General features: G+C 42.8%; 1 protein-coding gene across 3 annotated transcripts in view; it reads right to left on the bottom strand.

The window, feature by feature from the left end:
- Window positions 1-23,491, bottom strand: part of slc6a9 (solute carrier family 6 member 9) — a 59,490-nt gene extending 35,999 nt beyond the window's left edge. Inside the window, exons 1-2 of one of the 3 annotated variants that reach the window (XM_062404182.1) lie at window positions 23,331-23,491; window positions 21,785-22,081 (exon numbers count right to left, since the gene is read on the bottom strand). In XM_062404182.1, the coding sequence (XP_062260166.1) occupies window positions 21,785-21,814 (30 nt within the window). In that variant the 5' untranslated portion in view covers window positions 21,815-22,081; window positions 23,331-23,491. Of the gene's footprint in view, window positions 1-6,188; window positions 6,507-21,784; window positions 22,082-23,330 lie in introns of those variants that run through there. The other 2 variants (XM_062404183.1, XM_062404181.1) reach the window with 2 other exon arrangements.
- Between the last annotated feature and the right edge of the window lie 403 nt (window positions 23,492-23,894).

The raw sequence follows: 23,894 nt of genomic DNA, 5'->3' as shown, positions 1-23,894 counted from the left end.
TGGAAAACAATGCTATCCCGTGTCTGCTTATAAAAGTTGACTCCAATCGATACAATAAGGGAACAGGCTGACCTTGTGATAAGGGCAATACCAAGGTGTTGGACCACCTGAAGTTCTGAACCCTTTAACCCCAGTCAGAGACAGACGCATCTCTCCCGTCTGGCCACCAGCAGTTGTCTGAATCTCTGTCATTTTTAGCGCCCCCATGGTGAGAGGAACTTTCTGAGGTAACGACCCTGCAGTTTCTCATTTCACTTAAGTTATTTTTGCTGCTTTGAGCTTCTCTCAGTAGCTTGTTTTCCACACATAGTGATCATCACAAATACTTTGAGCATTTAACTCTATGTACTTTCATTAAAACCACACTTTTAAAATATCTTTAAAAAAAGATTAAGTACAGAAGCTTTTAGCATTAAGCTACACATAGATGTACAACACAGGTTTCTGGAGCGTTTCAGAAGATAAGCCTCACGGCAAGAAGGTTCCCTGTTCGAATCCCAGCCAGGGTTCATTCTGTGTGGCGTTTGCTCCTTTGGAGCCCTCCACCTAGGGCTGCTCGATTAAGGAAAAAATCATGATCACGATTATTTTGGACAATATCGAAATCACGATTATTCAAACGATTATTAATATGTGCCCTTATTCTGAAGTCTATGCTTTATTCTTTAAATGACTGGAGCGTGCGCAATACAGTGAATCACTTCCGGTTCAGGTAAACACCAGTGACGGCTGCGTGTCTTATTCCTCCGTGCTTGTTTTTCAAACATAGTGATAGCGGGTCCGATCTAGTCGGTCTGAACAGCCAGGATGCTCGAACTTTTTCGATATAATCAGTCTTTCCACCTATTTCAGATTATGTGCCAAGCTAATAGACTGCTAGCTGTTGCCATAGAACAGGGCTATTCAATTACAAAGTCAGTTGGGCCAGGTTTTCAAACCAAGACATTTCGCTTGGCCAGACATTTTCTTCACAACTGACAGGCAAATCAAAAACTGCATTGAAAATGTATTGCTGTATGGAGAGCAGTCTGCAGGGGGGACTTACAAGGGGCATTTCAGAAATAAACATTCAATCCCAGAGGACAATGTAGTTGCATGTGTGGGTACAATTTTGCATTAATTTGGCAATTATCTCAATAGCAATGGCAAGCTATTCCCAGTTTGCTCCAGCTCTGATTTGTGCCTCAGACAAACCTGCTCACCAAAGAAAGTAGAGGATTGTGGGTCAGTCATAGTATTTCGAGCCATTCCAAACATATAGTCACAAAGATTGAGGATTTCCAGTAACTATAACAAAATGGTCATATAGGATTCGTTTGGGGAAAATATTAGCAAATGCTACAAACAGTAGTTTGTCACACTTGGCTTGCATATCCTTTCACATTTATATTCTCAGCAGGTCAGTAACATTTCCCTCCACTCCTTCACCCCTCCCTTATGCTGCCCACCTCTCCTGTCAGCAAGCTATAGTCTGCTGGTCAGCTTCTCATCCACCCCTCCTGTCAGCCATCATCCGCCATTAATGCCTCTAATTTATCCACCAAACTTCGCAAATATCTTTCCACACAACCACGAGTGTATGCTCAGTTTGCGGTTTTGGTTTGGTACAACTGTGTGCTTCTGCAAGGCAGCTGTGAGCCCGCAAGCTTGACTTAGTGAAGTCAGAGGGAGACTAAAGGTTAGAGCCACCACAGGGAGATGGACAAGGGGCGTGCGCGCACGCGCACGCGCACACGCACACGCACACACACACACACACACACACACACACACACACACACACACACACACACACACACAATTCCTGACTCTCTTTTCCACGTGTCTGTCCCCTTGCTTGCTGAGCCTTGGTGCAGTGAGTAAACAAAGCTACTTTGCACTTCCGCTCCATAAACTGCAACACCTGCCCCCAGATGGGCAGAGTTTGTGTGCGAGTGTGTGTGTGTGTGTGTGTGTGTGTGTGGGCCCCTGCTGGCTCCCTACGCTAAATGTAATGTACTGAACTGCATATTGGCAGCTGTCATAACCTTATATATGACATCCATAGACAGCCAATACCAAGTCATGACACATCCCTGATAACATGTATATTTAATATCCACGCAGTGTGCAATTACAATTTAGACTGCTAAACAGGCACTGAAGTGACAGCCTGCAGGGATAAAAATGTCTACATACATTCATATTAGAGACAGAAAAAGAAAAGGTAGGTGTTTAAACTCAGCGGGACCCTGGCTGAATGGATGCACACTGCACTGGAAGAATTTGTACTTTTCTACACAACAGGCTCCATTAGCTTCTTGGCCCGGCACCCTTTGATCCAGAAAATATACAACAAAGCAATAATCTGGGTCAGTCCGTTAACGCGAGTCATTTTCTCTGAGTTGCTAAACAAGTAGTGATCAGTTAAGATGGAATATTCTTAAAAAAGCATTTGACAGTTTAAAACTCATAATACTCAAATAACTGCTTGAAAATGATAAAATCCGGTATAATTTCTACAAGAACTCAAAGCAATGAAAGAGCAATCAGAGCTGCTGTCTGGCCATGGAAATGGGATCTGATCTGATCGTTCCTTTGGGATTGTCGAAGCCAATCACCAGTGCTCAGTTTGCAATTATCAGACCAATATGAACGCTTTATTACAGCAATAATTGGTCAAGCATGTCTTGAAATCACACATGACCCCAGACTATTGTCACAACACGGAGAGGTCGGTCTGCCACTGAGAGGAGAGACGTGACCCATGTAATGACCGAGGAAAATGAATTAGGAAAAGGAAGAAGTTTCTGTGGATTAGTGACAGATCATGGAAATGTTTATGAGGAGCTGCTAATGTAAGCAAGAGTCTACAGGCCGCCAACGTATTCAGGTTTATTCAAATCAAAATGTTTGTATTTTAAGTGTATTGCTCCTGTATTAGTACCATTAACCAGTGGATCAATTATTGTCATTAATGTAAACCCCCCAAAAAGTTATTGCTCCTCACTTTTAACTTGAGGTCGAACGGTCAGTGACCTCAAGGCCATCTTGAAAATAAACTATATTAAAAAGCTGTTTCAGTAAATCACATTGTAAATGAAAAAAAAAAAACCGGGGGAAAATCTAAATTGGAAATGTTACTTTAAATTAGTTTGACAATGAACGTTATAGCAATATTTTCTAAAACAGACTCATCTGTCTATAATATGATGTTTGTTTTTAATCAGTATTATATTGGCACCTTTCTTATTTTCTCTATTTTTGACAAACCTTTCTTCAAACTTTCACACTCTTTTCCTTGTTTCTACAGTGTGCAAATGTCCCTGGTGTGTCATGTGTCCCCAGTTTCCCTCTCTCAGTGTTGGAGTGTGGCAGTGTGTCTTGCTGCTATATATGTGGTATGACCCTCCATTCATCATTTTGGTCAAGGAACATGGCTTGGTTTTTGGAACTTTGCATGTTTCTGTTTCTCTGTGCCTGCAGCATCATTCTTGTTTGCCAGTCCTGTGCTGAGCCTCATCCAGCTCCCTGGTTCACCTGTCCTGGATCCTGTTCACCCTTTGACCTGGCATTTCCATCCTGCTCTGCTGCCCGTCTCATTCTCCTGCCATCCAGCCCTCAGCATCAAACCAAACTTTCTGAAGTCCACAACAAAATTATCTTCTTTATCAAAGAGTTATGGCTATTCGAGGACAGGGTTTTAATTTAACTTTTTACAGGTTAGAATTAAATTTTTTGGCAGCAGCTATTTGTTAGTTTTTACCAAGGGGATGGTCCTGATATTAGTGTGTTTGTGTGTGTGTGTGTGCACTGACGCAAAGTAACGGAAGAATACAACAATGTGAGTGTGAGGTACCATACCCCGGCAGTAGGGAACTGTATGCCTGCTGAGTGACTCACGCACAGTGAAGAGGTTTCTATAAATGTTACGCTGAATCCTGCCTTCCTGCTGAAGACAGGAAAATCTTTACGAATGGCCACCAACGCAGGTAGGCTATTTCCTGGTGCTGCTGTTGATCAATCTGACTGTGAGAGTCAGTGGTTTTGTGCGGGGGAGAGAGAGGGGGAGTGAGGCAAAGAGAGCTTTCTTCCTGTTCTTTTCGAATATATACTGTGAATCCCTTGATTTAGTATGCAGTGTTAACTTTATCATGCTCACCTGCACACAAATTCTCAAACCGCACATGAAGCACTTTGCAAGATGAGGGGCTGACTGGGAGGGGATGGCAGAGTTGACTGGTTGTTTAAGGATTTTTTTTGTCAATTTGGTTTAAAGTGGGCAGCATCGCCCTTATTTATCGCCAAATCACCTACTGGTGAGGTTTTAAGTTATGGTTCGGGTCGGGATTAAGCATTTAGATGAGATGGTGACAGTTTGAGTAAGTGAATAGGGAATGCATGTTGTCAATAAGTGTCCTTGCAAAAATCGAAAATACAAGAATAGTGTGTGCGTGTGTGTGTATGTGTTTGTGTGTTGGAATGAGGAGAGCTTTCGAGCGCCTAGCGTTATCAGCTCAGTCTGCACCTGAGTCAAGCCACAGTAATCAGCCTGAAACTGTACCAACCTACAGGGATTTCTGCTGAACCTCCTGCTTACCACTCCATTACCACTGAGGAAAAACTGGGAGAAAACAAGCAAGGAACAGCGGCAAAACTGTGGATTCAAGGCACATGTTTTTTTGCATTTAAATCTCTAAGTGAACAAATATCGACAATACCACGCCTGGCACAATGATTAACAATTGACTTAATATGTTTTTGTTACATTGGGTTTGCCAGCCCTTGAGACTATAGATAAATAACATCCCATCATGAAGATGTTACAATGTTTCTTGGCAGGAAAGACACTGAATGACCTCAGTTTGAAATGATGTTAACCTGTTAAGATGCTTAGTCCTGTCAGTCAAGGTTTTGGGAGAAATGTTTTAATGTAACAAACCTAAAACATCCAGAATGAGAGGATTACCATGTGCACCGTTGTAGAGCCCACACACACACACCGTTGTAGAGAGCACACACACACACACACACAATGTAAGCAATCTGAGCAGGTGTTGTTGCATTTGTGAAACCAAAAATCTAATGTTTGTGCATATGCTTGCAGGTTTGTGTGTGTGCATTTTGGGCATTTGCCAACAGAACTATAGCAAGCTGACTCAGCCCCAACAGCAGCAATCAGAAACAGGAGACAAGGACTTGGCTAACAACGTAAGCCGGCAGCAAGGTCGGATGCACACACACACACACACACACACACACACACACACACACACACACACACACACACACACACACACACACACACACACACACACACACACACACACACACACACACACACACACACACACACACACACACACACACACACACACACACACACACACACACACACACACACACACACACACACACACACAGTAACAAACACACTTCAGCTGCTATAATGAAAGTAGTTGTTATATCTTATCTTAAACAAATTCTATGATTTTATTGTCTCAAAGTAATCTGACAGTAAAATAACGAAAGCTGAGCCAAGGATTATTTGCCAAAGTGTGCGATTAAAGTAGCTTGTTGAAGGTGGGGGAGTTGGGGCTTGGGGGGCATAAATATCTGCCTTTTCTGGACACTACCGCTTTTCTCCTCTGTCACTCTCTTTCACACACACGGCGGACCAGCCCACTTCCTTACCAACCCCATCTCTCACAGGGCTGCCCGGACTTCCCACTGCAATTACTTATAAAAACTTTTCAGGGCCGCCACACGTGGTCAGGTTTTTAAAGAGCTGCGTCCCCCTCCTCACGTGGTGCGGGGGGTATTGAGTCGTCACAGACCCCCTTGAATGATCACTGAAAAATAAGGCGGCGTAGACAATAGCTCGTCTTGATGAATTCAATTCTTTCAGGACCCTGTACCGTTGTCCAGGCAGCTCCGGGCAAAACAATCGTTGCTTTGATAGTCCAAGAAACACACACTCACAGTTGCTCTTAGAAACTCCCTCTAACTACTTCCGAATTTGGATCTAAAGATGATATACATCAGACCGGAACTTGGGGCACAGCTCTTTTTTTTCTTCCTAGTCCTCTAGCAAGATCCCATTCCTAGAGTCAGTGGGAGGCACAACCAAGCACGCTGGCCTCGGATACAAGTTAACAAGAAAATGAAACAAACAAAAACAGAAAAACAACATGACAGCTTGAACTGACCTGGTCTGCTGTGGAAGCCGCAATGGTGTTCGACTCAGACATGATTTGATGCTGTGACCCAGTGGTGCTTCTCTGCTGGCCACTGTGGGCTCCTTCATTCACACCTTGCCTTTCAGTTCCGAAGCGAAGGAGGGGGGAGAAAACACAGTATACCCTCCCTTTTGCCCTGGCTTGATTAATGCCTGAATTACTTTCACCTCATTTCATCTGATGGAGTTCTGCTTCCTCTCCGCCTCTCTTGCTCATTCGGCATGGTAGCCCACTCTCTCTCTCCCCACTCTCTCTCTCCCCCTCCCATCCTTCTGTGATTCCAGCTCTGCCTCCCCTCCATCCCTCCCTCCTTTGCGCCCTTACTTTTTTACTCAACCCTCCCTCTTTCTCTCCTCTCACTCTTTTACTTTCTCTTATTTGCCCCTTTTTCTGTCGAATTTTAGGAATATGCACCCTTCCTCCTCCTTCTCCTCTGTCGTCCGCCTCCCCTCTTTTCTCCCCAGCTCCCACCATCTCCCAAAAAAGACACAGGAAAGATCCACAGTCTTTTCCCTCTACCTCCACAATGAATGGCTCGTTGTCACTCCAGCACCTAGGCTGAATACAGAGCGAGCAAGCAGGGAGAGAGGAGGACCGATGGTGGTGGCGGAGGGGATAGGGGGGGTGTTGAACTTTTACTTTAGCTGGCCTGAGTAAAATGGGGGGAGGTCTGGTGCACCCGTGGGCTCCAGCCAAGCTCTCTCTCTCTCTCCCTCACTCATTCTCCCAACAGATTAAAGTGAGGGAACAAAAAAAGTGAGGAGCCCACAAGTGAGGAGCCTGCACGCCTTCCACTGGACTGGCCTGTACGATCCCCCTCCCTCCTCATCCCCCCTCCACACCTCTCTGTCTCTCTTCCGTTTGTTTTCAGAGGCAGCTGCCGCAACTCTGCAGACCACCAACAACTTCCCTTTCAGCGGCACTTGACTCTTCCAAATCCTCGTCCGTCTCTACATCCTGACATTGCCAATGCCCCCCCCTCCCCCCCTGCCATGTAACACAGAGGCCGACCGAGCCAGAACCCTCCTCCTTCCACGACATGTTCAACCCTAACCCTAACCCTTTCAAATTCAATCGCTTCCCTCCTGAGCCCCTGTTTTGTTGCATGCATTGTTGTCCCTGTTTACCACCATATGGCTAATGGTTATCCACAACAAAGAGCCCGAGGTGAAAGCGAGGAAGTGAGCACACAATGAGGAAAGGTAGTGCATCCACAACAGGGGCGCGATGGCGACTTCAATAAATACATCACTGAAGCGGCAGGAACAACACACCGTCTTTCAGCGTGTCACTCAGCGTCACCTTCTCATGACTGGATCTTGGTGCGAGACGTGTCAAACGTGGACAGGCAATTGGCGCTCAGCCTAATGGGTGTTTGATAGCCGGGGACAATGGCCATTGCCGCTTGAGTGGAGGCCTTCAAGTTATGTTTAACACAAGATGATCAACGCAGACAGGATGCCATTCATTTGTCTATCAATTCAGAGGGTTAGAATCTCACAGGGGATCCAATAAAGGAATCATTACCATATATCCGCCCTATTCAGGGTGCTCATAGGAAGTAGTGAGGGCAATGAAAACAAGTGCTCTCAGCAAATAGTCCTGCATTTACACATTGAGAACAAACTGATTATTGTTGAGGGGGAACTAATGCACATAGGCAGCTACTTGTTATTCATTCTGTAGAGCCGTTGATTACTCTTATGATATTACATGAGCTAATTTATCATGATGATATTTGGGAAGATGTTTGTTTAGTTACCTAATATTAGTTACAATACCAGGGTGTAGTGCAGCTATGATATTATTTTAACTGCATTGCCCTGCAGCCTAGAGGGTAGCTTTTAAATGACGCAACATTTATGGGCATGAAATTTCATTTTTTCCCACTAAATAGCACCGTAGCTCGACTTCTTTCTTTTTATATTTATTCCCACTGCAATTACTTATAAAAACTTTTCAGGGCCGCCACACGTGGTCAGGTGTGTTGTTTAATTTTCTGCCCATATTCCAAGTTTTTGTGCAACTAGTCCACCGCCTCTTAACAATACTCTGCTCCATTCTGTCAAGCTCCTACACCCAACAGCCACATGCTGAAGCTAAACATTTGCCCCATCACAAACAACCAATCCTTTGACAACCAAATACATTTATTTTCTGGTGTAAATAAAAAATTGTCCATAAAGACTCATGGTTTATTGGTTGTATTACTGTACTTTTTACATTTGGCTAGGTTAACTGAGTAGTGTGTTGTGAAGCTTGCTACTTTGTATAACCTAAAAGTTTAGCATTGCTGTAACTCCCATAGAAAATTAGCTTCTTTTGTCACCAGCTACAATTTAAAAGTATCTTCCTCAACACTGGATTTAATTGAATCTACATGTGGCCTCTGTAGCTATAATGTAGACTGTAGTTAATAGATGATTTGATCTGACCTGACCTGACCAGAGCTCATCATGTCCCAAAGACAACTTTTGAGAAATAATCGTAATTTTAAGCTGCAAGTTCCTGCAATTGGGGAAGATATCGGGCTAGGATTATGTTTAAACATAAAAAAACTGAATTCCTCTCAGGTTGGGGATGGCTACTTTTCTCTATGGCTCAATCAGCTTTTTTACTCTGAAATCTAGCATCTCATCAGTACTATGGCAACTACGCAGTTACCATGTTAAGAAATGTGATTGGTCAGTTCAGCCTGAGGGTGTCTCCCTAAAAAACTTCTGATGCTAATTGTGAGGACAAAATCATGGAAGATTAAAAGGGAAAAAAAGGCTCAGTAATCCTCTCGTTTACAAAAAACACATTTTGTGATCTAGTGAAGCCATTTCACTAAATTTTTCTCTACAGAAAAGAAAATGAAACATGTTGACATGATGACTTTTGCTGTAATGGTAAGGAAATAGCTTAGTTTATTCTATTTTGTGTGAGGTGGGACTGGGTGTACGACCCAGTGCTCTGGTGCCTAGGTGGTACGTTTCGCCCACAGCAGCTATAGCAGGAGCTCAATTCGCCCATTGACAATATTCCTTACTAAAAGGTAGGAAAAGGGTTTTCAATATGGGTGCACTATGAATCTGTGCAGCAGACAGTACACTTCCAGCTAAACACAACACATGTGGGGCACGCTATTTGTGAGTCCTCTACTGCAGGGACCCACTTACTGCAGGTTAAGACCTTCGGTTCAACAGCAACACAAAACCAACAACAATTTTAAAGAAATGCTTCTTTTGGAAAAGCACGATGTGCTCTGTGTGAGTGTTTTCAGATTTAAACCCATGCTTACAGGTCACTGCAGTCAGCAGGTGGTGGTGGGAGTTCATGCTGTGGCTTTTTTGTGACCACAAATTGTCATACACCTACACATACAAACGTGCAGCAAGAGATCATCTATTTTAGAGTTCCAACAAAGACTAGAATAATTCACAACCTTCTACCACTGTGTGTGTTTGTGTGTGCGTGTGCCAGTGTGTGTGTTTGTGCTAGAGAAATAAACTATGGTAGATCATTAGTTCCTTCACAGGGATCCAGACACCTCTTACCAGCTCTGCCTCAGATGGGTCTGTTAGGGGGTTTAACAAGTGCCACACACACACACACACACACTCTCAGTATGGAAGGGGACATTAAATATGCTTTAAAAGCTTGTTGGGGCTGCAGCAGGCTGTTTGTTGAGGGAGGACGGATTTGTATCGTTAACTAATTGCGCTATTATGTGAGGTCATTTAGCTCCAATTAGAGAAGCACAGATGCTGCTGCTGATAACAACACCAACTTGTTAAAATTTCACTTGCTTTTTTGTGTAGGCACTTAGCCTGTGAGAGACAATATAAACGTGCACTCTGAGGATGTTTACTGAATATTCAACAGCAGAGAAGCCTGAAGATGTTCCCGATTCCAAGAGCCTGAACTGTTCCTGAGAGCACCTCCACCAACACTTGCATGCCAGTACGTCTTTGCACTGTCCGGGCGGTCCTTAAAGTACTGAGGGACTCAAATGAATTGTGTATTTATGTCTGAAGGCTTTCTTCTTAACAGGCCTCAGGGACTGGCTGGATTTGTTCAGGCTGGGTTTACAGCTAATAAGAACAACCGCTTCTGGATTAACAAAGAACACATCTATATGAGATCACAGCTCCTTTCACACTTAGTCTGTGTTGTTTATGATAAGAAGCGTGCTTTAAAAAAAAACTTAATCTGATAATGGTCTTTTGGCAAAACTAACTAAACAAGGACAAACATGTGAAGTAACAGTTTTTTTAGCTTTATTATAAACTATTATTAATTCTCTATTTAACGTTAGACAGAGAAGTCAGTGTTTGACTGTTAAGGAGGAACATATTGTTTTTTTTTTAAAGTAGAGTGACTTGTGGTCCTGCTCAGCGTACTCCAACTGTGAGGTCCCCTATTGATCAGTAATCTAACCTAATCAGTAAAAATGAGGAATGACACTAGCCAGCAAACCTAAGCTGATTAGATAGATAATCATGATGCTGAAACAGGAGTCTTCTTAGGTTTTTCCAATACTTGACATTGATTGGCTAGTACACGGGCGTGCATCTCACGTCGACGTGTTACCAATTCAGCTAGTGTAGTTTCTATTTTCAAATTGCAAAGAGTAGTCTTTGAATGGAGAAAATTAATGAACCAATTCATTCTGTGAATAACGTTGCCACTGTAATATCATTATGATGTTACTACCAGCAAAATGATCTTCCTCGTTATTCAAACATTTAATTGTTGGAGGTGAAGACTCTAAGCAACCCTGCGAGCCGCGCCACTTACTGTTTCATGCTCTCAACTTCCTGCAATTGGTCCCGAAAGTCTGAACTATACACAAAATGTTTTCACACTGCAAATGACCACAATGACCTCTGTCTAATAGACTAAATTTAGGTCTATTGGTTAAGACCTATACACCTGTTCTTTGGGGCTACTATGGGCAGCACTTTTCCTATGAGGGGCATGTAGGGGGTCTGTATCTTGCCCAAGGACACCTCGGCATGCTGATGGGGAAATGCTTGTGTGATCACCATTTTATGTCCCCCCCCAGTGTAAAGACCAGCAGTGAGGAGGGCGGGCAGAGATCTCCTCTCTCCACACGGCTTTTCTGTTAATTTCCAAAGACACGCCAACATCCATTACATGAGAGCCTGAGGCCGAACACATGCAGATCTCAGATTCCGTCGCTCGACATACATGGGAAACAACACATGATGACTTTCACGACGTTCAAACGAAAAGTGAGCGATAAAAGACGGACAGGAAAAAAAAAAGCTTCCTTTTCCAATTTCATTTTAAGCTTGCACTCTGACAAACCAATATCCCCAGTGATGGCCGGGACAAATACGCGGTAATTTGAAGATTAATGCAGCTTAAGTCTCACATTTCCTCACTCGTCCTATTAACTAGACGTTTAAATCGAGCAGGTAATAAAAAGGTTCCTGCGGCATGTGGGAGACGCGAGGTTTCAGCCACACACCCCAGACGAGGGGGCAGATAAGGTGAGATGAGAAACTTTGAACACAAATGTTGAACGTTTGCATTCTGACATGTTGGTTTAACAACACTGTTAACAGCTGTTCGATTCAATACAATGATTTACTCTTTATACACATTCTTTGAAAGTGTGTCACTATATCATCAATAGCATCAACACTGACAGCCACATGGCTACTGATGCCAGAGCCTGTTTTTATGTAGCTCTGGTTAAAACGAATAAGATGATTACACATTACAGTCAGATTCAAGCAAACACAATCACACATTATCTGCCACCCACCTATACTCTAGCACAGCGATATTCAAAATTGATGCATTGATCGAATACTAGTGAATAAGTCCTTATCTTGATGTGAGGACAATCTTTATTATATATTAACATTGCATTTGTCTAGCTCCATTTCAAATGCACTACATTTAGGTGTTTCATTTAAGCAACATAGACTGTAGATAATGATGGACGACATTACTGCTCCCCAGAAGTGGAGCCAAATTGTCTTGACTGCCCCTTGTGGATGGCTGCAGTATATATTATTAAACCTGCTTCCTCTATGTCCGTGGATAAGACATGGCCCACACTACAAACTAAATTGTTTTCCCTAAGATTGTTCTAAAATTAGTTTTTCATTTAACCAGGAAGTTTAGTTTTAATTTGATGGTATAAAAGTGGGGTCAAACATGATGATAGACAGCTGAGATTGATTTGTGATTGGATGAGCATTTGTATTACCTGAATACTCTGTTTAACCCTCCCCAAATCACTACAGCACAGACTCTGGCTCCAAATGACGTCTTCGGTGCAAAATAGTAACATTCTTACCAAGGATATTTGGGCTTCATTTCTGGAAAGTGGAAAGAAGTGGAGACGCATTTTCCATCTTTATATAAAGGCTATGGTAAGCAATCAGCAAAAGCACAGATTAGTCATTTTCAGTCTGCACTTAACATCATGCATCTTGCACTACAATAAGAAAAATACTTCCTGGGTCACAGCTAGCGAGCCTGTAGAGAGCCCACACTTTAAGCTTCACAAAACATACACGGTGGAGCTCTGACAGCATAAAGAATATTATTTTGGTGTCTTTTGGACCGTGGAGGAGATTTGGGGTATTTTTGGAGTGGCTGACTCCACAAACACAGCAGAGCATGCAGCAGGTTCAAGGGCTGGCAGAGGAAAGTAAGGAGAAAAAGTGACAGGAAGATTTAAATAAACAGACACAAAGACATAAGTCAGAGGAAGAAAATTATCTCCTTTCTTTTGAATTATTTTCATTTCATCTCCTCCCTCGTGTTTTTCTCCCCGTTTTTCAAAGCACTATCTGTCTAAATTCAAATATCACTGCATCCTTGTGATATATATATATCTCCCAGGCCTTTCTTGTATGGGCAGAGACAGTTTCTGATCCAAAAGGCCAATGAAAAACAATTCATTTTTAGTGAAACATTGCAAAACTTCCTTGTGCACAATGTTGTTTTCACAGACTGAAGCGAAGTAGGACTGTTAGGTGGTCTGCTTTAAGGCCAGTTTTGTTCAATTGCCGCCCATGCAGTACAACCTAAATGCAATGTTTTTCCTGATATTACCAAACCAGTTTAAACTATATGACTAGTTAGACAAATCATTGGATTTTGAAACTCAAGCCCACTTTGACGGAACACATACATACATACACATTCAACCACCAGTGCCTCACACATGAAAACATAGACACGAGACAAAAAGATTAAACTCAAAAGCAGAGGTCAAGCAAACAGCAATATAATCCCAAAACATTCAAATCAGTGATTATTGGATTAACTAGAGAAAAAAAGGAGAGAAAACTAAACTCAACTTAATATTAGTATTTTTTTCTTTTCTGAGAAAAAAGAAAACGATAGGGCACCAGCCTTGGCAGTGGTGTTGTAATGACATTGATTCTTTTTTTTAAGATTCAGTCCCTTAAGTCTGATGAAGGCAAACTAACCAAAACATGTAGGAAAACGCAAGATGTCATGGAAGCTGTTTCAGGTGAATGGACTTGGAACCTATAGTTGTCTTAAACATCACCTTATAAAAAAGGTTGCATTGCTGGAGCCCCTATGATTTATAATTTTCACTCACGCCATCCACACAAATCTGAAATTATGTCTCGACAGGGAATTTTTAATCTATAAGAGCTTACAAACTTAATGTACACACTGATTTAGGCTTTGACTGAGCACATAGACTGTTACACTTTAACAGATATATTAAGTTGCCTGCCTCAGCCTGACTTCTTGTCTTTTAATATCCATGGATCAACCTGCTCTCACACTGAAAGGCTATTCTCACAATGTCGTGTCTGGGCTCAGCAGATCCCCCTCGATCTATATATCTGTCCCTTACAGCAATTAGGTTAATATCACTTCACCTCTCGTTAGCTTAGCAGGCCTATGATGAGACGTCTTACTGTGAGAAGGGCCTCCAAACTGAAGGAAGCATCAATAAGCCAGACTGCCTCTTCCCTCCTGAGTGCATCATATGAGGAAAAACTGAGAGGTAGAGAAGTCGAGAGAAGATAAGGGATAAGAGAAGTGAAGGGAAGGCCTGATGGAATAAAGTGAAGGAAAGAGCAGCGAGGAGATACATGTAACTTCACTGCGTTGATGGTTCACAATGGGACATGCACCGCAGCAGCCATATAGCAGAAGAAAAAGGAAAGAGACACAGAAAGCTCCGTTTTGCATCAGCAGGTCGGCTTTGTCAGGAGCAGCAATGGAAGAAAATGCGTTGTAGCACAGTTAGGAGGGGAAATCACCCATTTTTATTCAGTCCGAAACAGCAAGTTCGTTAATTGGACGAGGGGAAAAGAGAAACTGTGTCAGAGTGAAGAAACAGGAAGAAGACATCAGCAGCAGAGAGCATACAAACAGGAGCAGAAATGGGCCGATGAATCTGCAAAAGGATGGAAGGGAGACGGGGAAACAAGGTTCAAACGAGTGAGGGATGTTTGTCCGACAGTCCGGCTGACCCGAGGTGCCCGGGACCTGAACTGGCCACGCTGGACACCCAGGGAAGAAAGACAAATGATGAAGAGGTAGAAAAAAGAGGGAACAGAGAGACATTTCCAACGCTTGGTTTAACCTGAAGTTTCCACGATAATTTCGCTTTCCCATCCCCCCGACCCCTCATCCCTCACTGCTTTGGCTGGGAGGGCCCCAGCTGTTCGGTCTGTATAAATAGCGTGAGGCTTCGGCTCGGACCCCCGGGGAGAACGAGGCTCATCGGAGAGAAGGCATGGGAACAAATCGGGCCGGAAAAAGCACACAACATACACATTTTGAAAAACATATGGGACCATTGCTGGGGATGAAAGGGGGGAACATGTGACTGAAGTTGGCCTCACGTGGCAGAAGTCACTGTTGCGCTTGAAATGTGGCGAGAGAGAGAAAGAGCGGAAAACAGAGGGACACAAATTATGACTTCATCTTTCACTAAGAAAAGGTGCCAGCGTCTAACATACATGAATGATGATGAATTACTACTTGTGTAGCATCAACATAAAAAAAAGGTTAATCTATCCATCGCTGCACCAAGACGCAGGAACTTATACACAACATTTATGCTCAAGGTTAGATACGTATGCGGATAAAGAGGGAGCCTTCTGTCCGTACACTGCGTTTATTATGTCTGTAGGTGTACACATTTTTCTGAAAGCCTACAGACAAGGACAAATCAGACAAAATGAAGCAGTACAACTAGAAAGAAGTGAGACGAAAATAGAAGTTGAGGAAGACCTGTGAGTCAAGGCACAGGGGGACAAACAGTTACTGCAGAAAAGCAGTGAGGAGATTGGACTGGAGTTGAAAGTGAGCTTGAAACGCACATCTTTTTGAAGTCAAGAATAAAACTCGAAACTCAAATTTCAACCAGGACCAGGTGGTTAGATTAAACTAACGTCTACAATTCCATGAAAACCAGACCAACATCCATCTGCCCATTAAAGATCATGTGACGTAATCCTACCTAGCTATTAATTAGTGTGTCTTTAGTGTGTCATTTGTGACATTTGTGTGTTTGTCAACCTTTTTTTCTAAACGTTACATTCATGTCAGACACCAAAGTGCGATGGGTCGCTTTCTCCTCTACTGGTTGAAGTGGGAGCAGGATGTTCAAGAGCAAAAGCTCCTTTCAGAGGAGCTCTTCTATAGACGATGTCAGCATCTGCTTGAAAAGACCCAAGTGACACAATCAGACTGAATACTGCAGGGATCCAGCAACTTGTTCACAAGTCTCAAGTTATCAGAGACATATTAATGAATGAAATAAAAACTGAAGTTATCTGAAGATAATGAATCATTTTTTACTAAGATACTTAAAAAAAATGTACCTTTACAATTAACTCAGCTGTTAATGTCCACTGTGCCTTTCAAATTAATAACCAATCTATCTATGAATGGAGAAATGTCTTTATAGCTGTCTATAGTAATTAAGGAAGCACTGCTGTCATGGTATGAGTAAGTTACACTTTGTCTCATCTACTGTTATTTTAATGTGGTGTATTGTCTTTTTCTTTAAACAGCCATGTATGAGTGACAAAATTACTCAAATTCATGTAAAACTAACATTGTTATAGTCTGTAAACTGTTTATAATATTTTCCAGGCTTCTTGAAATGAAACAAATCCATGTTACAACAGATCAAATTAATCCACACTCACCTGTTAATTCATTAGGTACGCTTAAACTAATTCAGTTTAATAAAACACAGTATTGGTGTGGAAAGTAGATAAGATGATAACGTGAAATATAGTGTGTTTTCAAATGTCTATGTGTGCGCTATGGTTTGACGAAAAAGGTCTGAAAACGGTGCTTTAGTCTTTCAGCATTGTTTTGATTCTTCTGTTTAAATCTTATCGCTCTGATCATGAATCATCCATCATCCTGCCCAAGTTGTAAACCAACAGGCTGCTGAGCATTTAAAGCAGCAAATGAGGAGGGTTAGAGTCAGATAAGAGTGAACCATTAACTTGAAAGAGAAAGACAAAATAGGTTTTAAAGACAAACTAATGGCTTTAGCACTTTTTAATGTTTATCTGAACATCCATCATCATTTGAGGCTGAGCCTCCTCCCAGTGCTCATTGACAATCAAGCTGTGAGGATAAACATCATCATACCTAATATTTGATCTCTTAGGAGACAACTGCTGCTCTTCCTTGATAAATATTACTTTGTTTCTGTTCCTCCATCGGCCCAGACTTTTTTCTTTTTTTTTTAAACAGCCATCATAAAATCAAACGCATGAAAACAGGAACTGCTACATACAGATGTCATGTCTGAAAGGGGCTGGAAGGGGAGGAGACAACGGGGAGAGGAGGGAAAGTGATAAATATCACAGGGGCGGTGTGTGACCGAGCAGGAGAGGGCTGTCCGGCCCCTGAGAAAGGCAGACCTCCCCTCGTCCCAGGCTTATAGCTGCCATTCAACACTCACACACACATACATACAGAGCCAGGGAGCAGGTTGGGTTCAAGCGCAACAAATTACCTAAATATGGTTCTGAAAAGGCCTTTGAAAAGAGTTCAATTGGAAACCTTTGAAAATGATAATAATACTAAAAGAAACCGCAGGAGATTTAAGGGCTCCGTTGTGCGGATACAATGTCAGAGCCCTGTCCATAATTTCACCGACTTCAGAGGACAAGGGAGGAAGAGTGTGAAGTCCCCTTTTTCTAACTAGCCTGTCTTTTTCTTGTGGAGCTGGAGGGAGGGAGACCCATTAAAGCAGAAAAAGAGGGGGGAGAGGAAGAAAATCTGAAAAACGAAATTTTCAGCCCGAGTGGTTTTTCCAAATGAAATCTTAAAAAGGTTCAAAACACAATGGGGTCCTTTTTCCCTCCCTCTCTGTACTGTGTATGTGTGTGTGTTTGTCAGCGTACACGGGGGGTTGGTTGGTGGTGGGTTACCTTTTAAAGAGTGCCCAGCAGTGGACGTGTTTGGCATTTGTGGCCCTTGTCCCTCAATTATACGTTCGCCACAGTAGCTGCCGTTAAACTGACGGTGGGCACTGCCTGTGGCCCGAACGGCTGCGTGTATTCCCCCCCCCGCCCCCCCGCCTTCCTTTCCATTCAGCCAGTCAGTCGAAGGGTGAAATCAGGAACAGAAATCATGTCTGACTCTTCTCCCCCCACCTGCCCTCACGGCTCTTCCCCCGGCGCTCGGTTCACATCTGTTTGTTGGCCCCTTGCCCCAGAGGCAGTCAACACGGTTGCTGAGCACCGCTGTTATAAGTACACTGGCTGACTGGCAACTCAATGTGCTTCGTACACGAGGACAAAAATGACGGTCAAGTTTCATCTGTAATAATAACAACTGCACTCAAATCATGACGACTCATAGCTTTGGAGGGCGCGATTAACAAAAAGGAATATTGAGAAATGCTCACAGAGATGCTTTTTGAGTGTGATGACAGGGTGAGCGACAAAAAAAAACATAAAATCCTGAGTGAGTCCAAAATCTGCTGCTGGACCACTATTTGGCCTGCACAGCTTTATCACAGTTAAAGGGTAAAAGTCACAGTCTGGCAGCTTTAAGTCTCGAAACAGATTGTGTATCCATTATTTCATTATTTACAAAAGGAGCAAAAGAGAGAGAATATTTCTCTTGAATCTACATTAGTGCATCAAACAGTTCTGACTTATCTATCTGCGAGGACTGTAAAGATGTGTAATATGTTCATGTGCTATAGTATTCTATAATGTGTGTATCTTATGTGTACGAACATCAGTTTTGTGTCAGTGTTTGTATGTGTGAGTTTTCTGACCTTGGGGAGGTTGTGGCTGTGGGTTCCACTATTTCTTTCCATTTAATTTCCACTTCACAGCCAACAGCACACATTAGCCCCACAACCTTTGGGAAATGCCACACACGTAGGCGCGCGCCCCCCCCCACACACACTCAAGGGGTACAAATGGAGCTAACACAGCATACTTGAGTATCAGAGCTGATCCAGAAACATTCTCATTAAATGGCTTCAGCTAAAATAAAATTTCAAATTCTTCACTGAACTATGTGTTTAAGTCACCTTAGCCTGAAGCAGAGCTACAGTGTGCATTAGTGGTTTGTTATTTTACAAACATCTGTACCAGCATTTCATAACCGCAACATCTTATATCCAATTAAAAATATTGGGTTAATAATATCCAACACTGTCAATGAAAACGTTCTGCCAGTGTCGAACTTTGATGATGCGCAAGTCTGAGGTGACCCCTCCCTCCAATTGGCCTTAAGAGTGATGGAGGGGCACCAGTGGTCAGCACAGCCAGACACATGAATTCAGCACTAGGTGGACAAATGAGCGAAACCTGGGCCAATCTCCTCCCCCTCCTCTCACATCCCACATCCATACATCCAGAGAGCAGACATTTTTAAGACAACAAGTGGAAAAAGAAGTTACTAAGGAGTAGGAACAAAGCAACGGCTATCGGTGAAAGCCCTTGCCAGGGCACCATCTGCTCATCCGCTCGGTGGAAGTGGCGGCTTCCAGGGCGGTCAAAGACAACGCTGGAAGATTAAGGGGAAGGGGGCTCTCCTTTGAACACTGAACCAGCGAGGAAACTACGTTTGGACGTGAAAGGACCCCGGCAGAAGGCGACCAGCCGAGCCAAGCTGTAGCAGGAAGCGGGCGCCTTGTGTATCATGAGATTTACAGTGACGTGTCCATCCACCAACCAACCATCTGGGCCAACATAAATACATTCAAACAGACGGTAAAGAAAAGGCAGCGACTCACAAAAGAACATGTTGGGAAAGGGCAAACTTCACTCACAAAGCAAACGTAAGGATAAGGAGATTGTTTGTGAAATTAAAAAGAAATAAAAAGACCAACAAACTAGTTCCAGAAAAGTCTGTCAGTCTGTCTGTCTTTAGGAATGTATCTACAAAGTACAAGCCCCCATGTTCGATTTGTTGCTTCAATGCGTTATACCAAGCTAGCAGATTTATAGAGCCTGACTTTTAAGAGTTGTGCACTTGGATCTGAAGATTGTGTCGATTGCGTTGGGGATCAAAGTATGAAAAAAAAAAAAATTGTTTGTATTTTCTTTTGATGAAAAAGAACTTGATTATAACATCAGTGCAAATAAAAAACTGGTTAACTAATCTGGTTGATACAGGTCACTTTTAAGGTTCAGAAGGCAATCTGCAACAAGCAAGTACACAACCGATTCCAGACAGACTGGTTTCGATAAGACACTGCACTCCTTTTTTATAAATTCGCCATTCATTTATGAATGTGAAAAGATTGGAGAGGAAGAAATAGGTAGAAAATAACTGAAGAAGAGGAGGCAGCCTGCGATGGGAGTGCGAGGACGAAGAATCTGTCCATAAATCTCACACACATACTTTCTTTCATTCTTTGTTGACGTCTGAGTGACTGACATCACCGCTTCTACCACTGCTGAGAACAACAGGCCCAGCCATTAGAAGGGACCAATCACAAGAGGCGAGCAGTGTGCAAGTGTGCGTGAGTGGTTGTTGTTTTCTGAGCTGTTTCTATATGGTGGTGATGAAAAAAAACAAATTGCAAATCTTTGTCTCTAAAGGTCTTCCTACTGTGAGGGAAGGTGCTTTCAGATACAAAGACCCTTGTGAATACACGGAGTCACATTCAAATACTTGATACTGGAACTATGATAGCTCAGCTGCCTCCTTGCTCCTTGTGTGTGATGGAAACTTTTACAACTTTTGCAAAAAAATAGCAATATAAACCGGTTTCTCTAAGTTTAGTTAACACTACTAGGTCTAATTGCCCAGTATTAATTGGACCACAAAGTTCTTGGTATTTGACAGATCGTTGATGTAGATTATCGCCTCCTACTGGCCAAACAGGTCATGAGGAGGGTCTTGATGATTATTTCTTAAAACAGCGGGGGAAATATCTGCAGATAAGTAGGCAAAGTCTCAAATTCTAATGTAGTCACGTAGCTCAAAACTCTAACGCACAAACACACACACACAAAAAGCTCTGAAAACCACGTTCAAATGTGAGAGGAGAGAGAGGGCGAGACTGATAACACACCCCTCCTAATCAGTCACACACACACACACCTGAAGTTCAGGCAGCGCTCAGGCATTTTATCTCGGATATGCATCTCGAAAGGACACAGCGGAGAATAAAATGTCATCTGGGAGGAAAGTGAAGCTTCAAATGTGCGAGAATGTCAGAGGAGAGTTGGAGCTCGGAGTTTGTGTTTATCACCGTCTCAAGACGGACTGAAGGGGAGCGGGGGGAGAGAGGGCAGGAGGGGTTGTGGAAGGGGGGTAAGTGACCTGACTGCCAATGATGCCAAACCTCTATTTAAAGCTTCAATAACTGTTGGAGGCCTGACACTGACACGTTTACCTCGTGGCCCGGTTTCTTATCAGCAGCCAAGTGAACATGTTAACTGAGATCAGCTTATTGGACAGTGTGAGTGGCAAGTTGCTTTGGATAAAAGAAAGATGAAGAATTGGTTTGACTTTTTAGGGGACAACGTTTCGTTGATGATTCATGCTCCACGGGCACATGGTGAACAGCAGGTGAAGGCAGCTCCGTCTAAAAAAAAAAACATTAACCTCAGCGGCAAAAAAACACTGAAAACATTTTAACTGTTAGTGGAGCTGCAAAAATCAGATCGCTGGAGGGTGTGGCTGGAAAGTTCCCTTGAATAAAGTTTAGGGGGTTTTTTTGGACAATGTTTAGTAGATGATTCATGCCTTGTGTTGCCGTGGTGAGGACAGCTCTGTCAACTAAATGCTTGTTATTTCTACGATTGTTTGCCTTGTGTAACAGCAGCTTAGATTAAGTGTTGATAGAATGGGAAAGCTGAGTGCAAAATCCTTTTAAAAAGAGGACAGTGCATAAAATAAGAAAATAAAAGCCTGTTAGATGAAACCACCTGGTTTCTTGAGCTCAAACTGGGGAAAAGGTGAGAGAGAGTGATGGTGGCCCGGAATCTGAGTCCATCCAGTGGACCTTGTGTTTATTCACTTGTACGCGTGTGTTACAGGTGATTGCACAAGAGTGTAATAGTGTGCATGTGTGCGTTTGTTCACTGAACAAAACTCACCCGGATCCCAGCTAACTGCTTCTCCTCCATCCTTCAGGACCAAGTGTGCAAAGACCCCTGCCTCTCTGCTGCGGTCTCTCTCTCTCTCCCTCTCTCTCTCTCTCTCTCTCCGGGATGCCCTCTCGCTGTCACAGTTTTCAGAGGTAGTTGAGGTTCGCTCTAGTGTCTTCACCCCGTCGTGTTGCTCCCTCTGTCTCGGTCCCCCCTCTCGCCTCTTCTGCGTTGTCTCGCCGAGTGTCGCTGGAGTGGCGTCGCCGCTTTGTGTTAATTCTGCTCTAATCCAGAAACTTTTCTATGCTGTGAAAAGGACATGTGACAGGCGGAGAGAGGGGTGGAGGGAGGAGAGGAGTGGGGGGAAGAGGGTGGGGGGGGGGAGAATGGGGGAAAGGCAGCACTTTTTAGTTACTCGTCCCCTTGGCCACATTCTAAACAATTCCTCCGGTCTTTGTACTTGACCTGCTTTTGAGGTGAAAAATAATAATACAAAATCAGCAAGTTGTGTGTATGTGTGTGGTTGTGTTTGTGTGTGTGTGTGTTCAATAAAACTATGAGCTGCAGATAAAACTTGAAAAAGGAGCCTGAAAGCAAAAAGATGCAGGGAATGTTTTTTGAAAAAACATGTAGTTACAGATTTGCATTTTGCGGCAAAGCAGCTGCCATAACAAAGTGCCCTTTTGTGCAGAGAGATTAACTGTTAGGGGAACGTTTAGACTGCCCATTGACTACTGCTGTATGAAAGCCAAACTGGGAAAAGAGCACTCAGCCTGGATTTAGAAGACACTGGCAGAAAATGCTTCTGTTTCTGAAATGCTCATGTTGGCTTCATATATTCAGACTTGGACTGGAGTTATTGTTCGGTACTGGTAAATATTTAACATGCGAGTAAAAATTAGATGTTTTTTCAAATACATTGAATGTGCAATGGAATTTAACTAAATAATTTCTGAAGATGAAACAAGGCTACAACTAATGCCATTTTTCTAGTAACCAATACTTTGCACGTTATTTTCTCAATTAAACTATTAGGCTTTTGGTCTACAAAACCTTAAAAGATAGTGAAAATGCCATGTGTCTTGGTGGTGACGCTGAGATTATCAATGTGCAGTGATGTCAAAAAAGCAAAACACTGGCACTGTGGGACAAGACAAAGTTTGGGGTACAACCAATGAATCAATCATCAAAATAGTTACTGATTCATCGAATGTGACCTAAAAACTTTGCATATCACAGTCCTGTAAGTGTGAGTCAAATCCAACAACACCCGAACGTCTCCCTCCACCGGACTCCCTCACTGCCTCGCTGAATGGAAATCCTAGACAGTGCACTAAAAGCCTCCCAGCAAAAGGACGGAGAAAGTGGCCCAATATAGCCACCATTCAAAGTTACGCACAAACACACACACACATGCACACACTCCCCGCTCTCTAATATGTACAGGAGTCTACAGGGACATAGAATTGCTTGGATGTCCATCCTACACAGCATGCTGTACAATGACAAAAAAAAGTTGACAATTAAAAATAGAGCCAGTTAAACTGAACTTTACCTTCCAGGATATCTTTGAACAAAAGAAAAAAACAGGAAGGCAAAAAAACTGCTTCTACGTCCGGACCAGCTCAGCAGTGAGAAACTAACCGGTGTGGAGAGTGAAGTCAATAATCAGGTCCCAGTGCACTTGCTCCATCCCACTGGTTGACTCTAACGTAAGTACACAAGGCGAGATGTGAGCCAAGCCTATTGGACAACCCCAGGAGGAGTGGCAGTGAGAGGTTAGATCAAACTCATGTGTTGGCTCAAAAAAAGGATGTTCCCAGACCTCAACTATCAACTTCCAGGTAGAGGTCTTATAAAGTAAATAATAAGTAGTGATTTCGACATTGGAGGGCTCTTGTTTGCATGACTCAAAGGAAAATACTCTGCCTTTGGGCCAAATGGATTGCTTATCTATTTGGAGACCAGTGTGAAATGTTTTCACAAGTTTCAGCTTCTGAAACGCCAGCTTCCTTTTGTAAACATATGTTTGATTTAGTGTTTTCTTTAAATGTTAAATCAAATGATTAATTGATAAATTAAGACAAAATAAAGTGTATGATTTTCTGCCATATTTGAA

Source organism: Platichthys flesus, chromosome 14 (assembly GCF_949316205.1).
Source record: "Platichthys flesus chromosome 14, fPlaFle2.1, whole genome shotgun sequence".
NCBI classification, from domain to species: Eukaryota; Metazoa; Chordata; class Actinopteri; order Pleuronectiformes; family Pleuronectidae; genus Platichthys; species Platichthys flesus.
Note: the sequence above shows the minus strand (reverse complement) of the source record. Positions and strands in the feature narration are given on the sequence as shown.